At 31.4% G+C, this 7,019-nt stretch overlaps 1 protein-coding gene across 1 annotated transcript; it reads left to right on the plus strand.

Annotated features, from left to right (window-relative positions):
- The first annotated feature begins 215 nt into the window (after positions 1 to 215).
- Positions 216 to 6,456, plus strand: LOC139519031 (glycosyltransferase 25 family member-like). The gene is made up of 9 exons (XM_071310760.1): positions 216 to 326; positions 663 to 795; positions 1,720 to 1,775; positions 2,451 to 2,557; positions 3,071 to 3,145; positions 4,404 to 4,461; positions 4,734 to 4,861; positions 5,732 to 5,935; positions 6,236 to 6,456. The coding sequence occupies exons 2-9, from the start codon at positions 717 to 719 to the stop codon at positions 6,390 to 6,392; spliced, it is 864 nt and encodes a 287-aa protein (XP_071166861.1). The 5' UTR covers positions 216 to 326; positions 663 to 716; the 3' UTR covers positions 6,393 to 6,456.
- Positions 6,457 to 7,019: the final 563 nt, after the last annotated feature.

Consider the following 7,019-nt stretch of genomic DNA (forward strand, 5'->3'; position numbering starts at 1 on the left):
CAAACTTGAATGACCAATACAATGCACAAAGGGTTGAAAACCAACGAATAAAACAATATTGTGCTAAATATGTCTTAGGCCAATCATGCCTGGCGATGAACTAAATACACACTTTCAAATTCAAAGGAGTGGCGAAAGATACCAGACGGAAAGGAGTGGCGAAAGATACCAGACGGAAAGGAGTGGCGAAAGATACCAGACGGAAAGTCAAACTCATAAACCGAAAGTAAACTGACAACACCATGGCTGAACATTCAAGTTAATACGACACTGTAGAATTTTCGTTTCCTATCTTGATGATCCAGTCAGATTGTTTACGATTAAAAGTAAGCTTGTTTGAACATATTTCTATTGTCTTATTGTTACTGAATAATATTTGTATGAAGAAAAAAGGGATATGTTAGTGAGACATCTTGATTCAAATGAATTGTTTTCAATCCTTTTCCTTCATTTAATTTATTTTTAATCTCAGATCAGTCTTATACCTTCAACGTTATGCTTCATTGCTATCAATTATCAATTATAATTATCTGTTTAATTCGCAAGATGTTATATGTTTCTTCTAAAATATGTTGCAGACATAAAAATCGATGTTGAATCTGTCACCTTTATTAAATCTGGTGTTTTGTATATTATTTGTATGTATAACATTTTACTTTCAGTAAATACTTATATTGAATACGATATTTAATAACGATTTAACGGAACCAGAAAGAATGAATCTTTTATACATTGTTCTTACCTTGCAAATGTTCTTTGATACCATAGTATGGGCATTGAGGACCAACACGAAAGGTAAAGCATTTCTAACAATATATTAAAATAGTTTGACGAAATATAATGTGATTGGTTGTAAAGAAAGGGTTTAATCCGTCTGTTCTCTATTATGATTAGGTACAACATTGTACAAAATATAAACCATTGAAATTTTTGTATTCACTTAACTGTTTACAATATCACTTATTTAACTATCCAATTCAAACAACTCAAACTTACGACTTTATTTATCAAAAAACAACAATCCAAAACCATATGTATCAGTCGATAACCCAAAACAACCCATGAAATACAGCCTCCTGGTTTTGGACTGTCACGTACGGAATCTTATTTTTCCTGATTAAAAAAATAGGGACGAAAGATACCAAAGGGACAGTCAAACAAACTGACAACGCCATGGCTAAAAATGAAAAAAGACAAACAGAAAAACAATAGTACACATGACACAACATAGAAATCTAAAGAATAAACAACACGAACCCCACCAAAAACTAGGGGTGATCTCAGGTGCTCCGGAAGGGTAAGCAGATCCTGCTCTACATGTGGCACCCGTCGTGTTGCTTATGTGATTACAAATCCGGTAAATAGTCTATTTCGGTAGGTCACATTCATAAAAGGGAAGGGGATTGTAGTTTAGGAACATAAACTCTCTATCAGTACACATCAAACGGAAGAACTTAGAAGTCTTCCAAACATAAGGATTACGTATTTAGATTTCATTAACAGTCTGTGAGAAGCGACACTCTGTGCAGTATTGTATGCATATACCTGAATTTACTTCCGTTTTGCGCCGTTCATCGAGTTAGTCTGATTCAAGATTTCACAAATCTGGTTACATTGAAATGTATCTGTAACCTGTAAACATAAATCATACATATTTCCCATAACAACAGGCACTTATAGGACGTGATATATATACATGTATTTGTTATTTTTTTGTAGAATGGCCAGCGGAATCGAGACACATGTATAAACCAGATACGTTAGGATTCGATAAGGTTTGTTTGCAAACATATCATGAACTTTTCCCATATATAACTTGTTTCTTGCTTATTATTAAACGTTACTGTTTATAGGTATCCATTTTTCCGGTGATAGAAATAATTGGAAACATATCATACACAAATATTAATAAACTATATAATTACGAATCTATCAATGCTGTAAAGGGGTATTTGTATTTGAATAGATAAACTTATCATATATACCAGGATTGAACTTTAATTTTTGCGCTAGACGTGCGTTTCGTCTACAAAAGAATAAAAAAGTCTCTCGTTCCTATTAACTATAGTTAAAAAAAAGTTTTATGTAATAGGAAATTTTTAAATATCTTTGTCCTCATATATATATTTATAATAATTTTATATATTGAGAGTAATTTTTGCATAGCATAGTTCAACAGAAAGGGCTACAACTATGGACCAGCCACAATTAACTATGAACACCCATGGTAAGTAGACCAATCAACAAATGACACCCTCTTTCACCGTCATTCTCTAAATATAGTCAATAGTAGTTTATCGTTAATCAAACGGACCGTGTGTTGACAGAACGATCGTTTCCTGCTATGGATACACAATCCATCACGAGAATCCACACTCAATTTAAAAATACGAACAGAGTTGGTAAATAAGACATTAGACGACTTTTACAAGCAAATAATTGTTTTGCAGATTTATATTCTTAACTTGGAAAGAAGACCAGAACGACGAGAAAGAATTGAGAAAATACTAGCCGAATTAAAACTGGACTATTCAATATTTAGTGCTGTTGACGGAAGGTATATGAATTAGATGCAACAGTAGTTTACCGATGTTCACCCCCCCCCCAAAAAAAAAAGAAGAAAGAAACAACTACGAAAAATTGTCGTTTTCGTAAATCAATTCGTAGCGGTCGCTGTAAATAATATGAAGTCACAAATTTAGTGGTACATACATAATCTATTGACGAGTGTTATGACGAATATAACACCTTTATTAGGAGATAACACTATTTGTAAATACAGTATTGAGTTCTCAATTGTAATGAAACTGTATTATTGGTATTAATGTAACGATTTGGTTTTAAAAAAATTGATAAAACAAACTTATTTCTTATGATCTATAACTTCTTGTGCTGAACAGGGTTTAATCTTGATATGACAACGATATTGCAAACAAAGAACACAATAAACCTTTAGTTGACAGTACGAGGTCTACGCGGTGACTCTCGAAAAGATACAAGTATCGCTACATATTCTATTGGCTAGTGTTTCGATAATTATTTCTTTTAAAATCTACTTAAACGATTTCAGGAAGTTAAACCCGGAAAGGTTAGCTGAACTTGGTGTAACAATACTACCTGGATATGAAGACATATCACTAAAAAGGTAGTATCACATTTTATCAAATATTGATAAGTTGTAAGGAATATCAAACGTTGCTAGTTAAAAATCCGTTTAAATTGCGAGTCGCATTCAGGAGAAAAGATGCACTGATTTGTCTATAGGTGGACTAATGTGTAGTTGCAATAAGCAATATATACTAAAATATTTCAAATGATTAGTGAAATGTAGGCATCATATTCAATATTGAACAATATCAATGTAGTTATAATGTGATAATTTTTTTTCTATGATAGTTGATTTATTGCAATGGTCTAAAGCTCTTAAAATTACCTTGTTGCTACAGCTTTTACAACCAAGGTACCATGGTATATAATAATGTTGTTTTAACCTTTAGAAGTAAATCAGAAACTGAAAAGTGTAGAAAAATAATTGAAATGCTGTAAGCAGACCTTATCTAATCACCGATAGATTTACATTCCTCATCGATCAATTTTATAAACATATGGCAACTTTTGTTATGTCTTAAAAATATTATAAACCCATTTTTTAAATTACGACATGTATAACTGAAATAAAGTCGATTTGATGTCTTAAAATGAAAAAAAAAAAAAAAAACATAGAACAACATATCATTTAGTACAGAAACAGAAAGGTATTAATAGAAATAAACTGTTCCCGTATGTAAAGTATTTTAATAGAATAACCAAGATAACTGAACGTTGAATGATAAATTGTATGACTTTTATCTTGGGTGGAAAATATGACTTAAAGTATAGTATACTTTTTTATCCCAGCATTTGTTAACCTATACTTTATGGATTTCTACAAATTGTATCATTTAGTATTGTGCAATTTTAATTAAATATGATTTCTAAATTAACATCATCAAGGTCAAGTCGATGGAATGTCCCCTCAATGTAATGTCATTGATTTTAAACGTTAATTTTATGTTCTTTCGTCATTGTATGGTATGTAGTTTTGTTTTATTTCGAAACTCACTACTGTGCAATTAGATAATAGGGGAAAATCACTTCTTCTGAATTGCAATACAAAGAGACATTTTGAAGAAGATGAAGCACAAAATATTTGATTAAAACAATGTATTTTGGAGGCTTTACAATACAACGTATTATATATTATCTTTAGAAAAAAAATAGCACATAAAACTTTTTCGATGAGATATTGTCATCAAAACTTCAGACGAATGCTAAGCTTGAACATCAGTAGCTCACATAATCATTTAAACAAGGCGAAAACAATCTAGCTGATATTGTTTTGAACTGATTTCGTTTTCATTTAGAAACATGACTTACGGAGAAGTAGGATGTACACTCAGTCATTATTTCATATGGAAAGATGTAAGTTATTTAAAAAATATCCTCCTCTGTCTCCTTCTGCTCTTGCTTCGCCTTCCCTCTACTCCTTGTTGTCATCATCATCAGAAACGATTATTTTAGTTACATTTAAAATATTGCATATTATCAAAGTAAGAGGAAAAAAATCTGCAATATGTTCAACCTTACCAACTCAATCAAATTGATATGTAATAACCACATTAATCATCAATATATCAAACTATCCCTGACATGATCAAGCTCTTAAAAACGTTTTATTTTTCATTCTCTCATAGATGATTGCAAATAACTACAATAAGATTTGGATTATTGAAGATGATGCCTCCTTCTTTCCTATGTTTCGGAAACAATTTTCAAGAGCCTTTGCAGATATTGAAGAGTTCGTTCCAAACTGGGATCTAATGTAAGTTTACCTGCAGGTACGAACAGGTATATTCTTTACAGAAATACCAGTAGTGGCTTATTGTCTAGATTTAAATTTGATTTACTCGGAGCATGAAAGAGACTTTTGTTTTCACTTTATAATCTGTCAACGCGTCTTTGTCTATACATTTTGGACCTTTTGGATTATAGCTCTTCATCTTTTTTATAAGCTTCGGATTTCAAATATTTTGGCCACGAGCATCACTGAAGAGACATGTATTGTCGAAATGCGCATCTGGTGCAAGAAAATTGGTACCGTTAATTTTATTATTTGCATGAGCAAAACTAAAACATAATACTGAGTAAATGTAAAAGAGGGGCAAAAGATACCAGAGGGACAGTCAAACTCATAAATTGAAAATAAACTGACAACGTCAAGGTTAAAGATGGAACTTAACCACGAATTAAAAAAGCAAATCCTACTTCCCATGTGACAATTTTCATGTAGTGTTCGTTTATGTATGCCGGATATTTAATGCAGCGCCATAATTTGGAATTAAATTAAACGGTTGTGTTGAGAGATTATCATACTTTCTACACGTTTAAGAGGCCTTGTAATAAAATCTTGCTGATGGCATGTGACTGTGCAAACTACCCTCAATTAGTTAACTTAAAGACTGTATGTATGACATTAAACACTCGCCTATGGACGTTATGCTAAAGTAAAAAGTAAATATAACAAATATCAAGTAACAGAAAGAAAATAAAGAAAGATGAACATTAATTACCAGTAGAATATGTTGAGACACGACAAAAAGTTAAACTCATAAATGAATTCACATGACTAACAAAATAACTTTAATATGTTTGTTTTAAAGTATATTGTCTCCGTTTTATAAATCTATTGTAGGTTCCTGGCACGTAAGCCGATGGAAAAAGAACCTGAATCATTTGTAGAAGGTGCAAAGTATGCTAAATGGCCTGGTTTTTCATATTGGGGATTGTCTTATGCAATTACAAGAGGAGGAGTGGATAAAATAATGAGGCAAAATCCATTACGGAAACTTGCACCAATCGATGAATTGCTACCTATCATGTATAATCGACATCCAATGTAAGTCAAAGTACAGTCAAACTTATCTTTTTTTTCTTTTTTTTTACGAAAATACGCTCATTAATTCATTCTTTAAATAACATGTACTGAAAGATATCAGTTCAACACCGTGATAAGATTTTTAAATATTCGAATTATCTCAACTTATTTGGATTGCTTGATAGCTAAATATGTATTGCTTTGCAGTTATGCAAAATTTTGGTCCTACACAAATGATTGTGAGTACATTGTATATTATTATGTGTAAGTATTGTCTTGCAATATAATTAAGTTGAAAGGTTTTTTATATATTCTTTTCAGGACCGAGTGGAAAAAGCTTTTCAAGAAAAGAGATTTGATTGCAGTTTCTATTCATCCATTATTGATCGTTCCATCATGGTGGTTTGGAGAAACAGAATGTATTTCAGATTCCGAAGTTGCAGAAACAGTTTCACCAGAGACTAAAGAATGTTCTTAAATAATACATTTAATTGTCATTTTTGTTTTTTTCATGTAAATTGAAAATATTCATTTGAAATCAATTATATTGCCATTGAAATTTTTTACTGATCCAATGTTGTTACACTTTAAAACACAGAAAAAAGGTTGACTATATAATATTAAACAAATAAATTATTTTAAATCTACAACATGTGGAAAGATTACGGTCTTGGTGACTTCTACCAATAAGATGTTGAACACGGTTATGATCAAATACAACTCGTCGTAGTAGCTTTCTTATTTAACCTTTCCATAATGTTTACATTATCGAACCTGAGGTATAGCAAATCAATTCTTGGAAATGTGGACAACCTGACCAGAACGCAAAATAAAGCGAAGGCCATCAATGGGTCTTCAACACAGCAAAAAAATCGGGAAACTTAAGGTTGGTCGATTTTGAGCTCATCGATTTGTTTTGCAAGAAAATGTTGAACTATTTTTGTTATTTGATGAGTTTCGCTTTGGATCATTACAATTGTAAATACTACTCATGAACCGTATGTCTGTAAATACATTATATACCCGAAAGGAAAAATACTTTATAAAACTGTTAACAATATCCAGACATTATCCATACTTATGCCTAGAAAAAAAATTAAAATAA

The sequence above is a fragment of the Mytilus edulis genome, chromosome 1, assembly GCF_963676685.1.
Source record: "Mytilus edulis chromosome 1, xbMytEdul2.2, whole genome shotgun sequence".
NCBI lineage: Eukaryota > Metazoa > Mollusca > Bivalvia > Mytilida > Mytilidae > Mytilus > Mytilus edulis.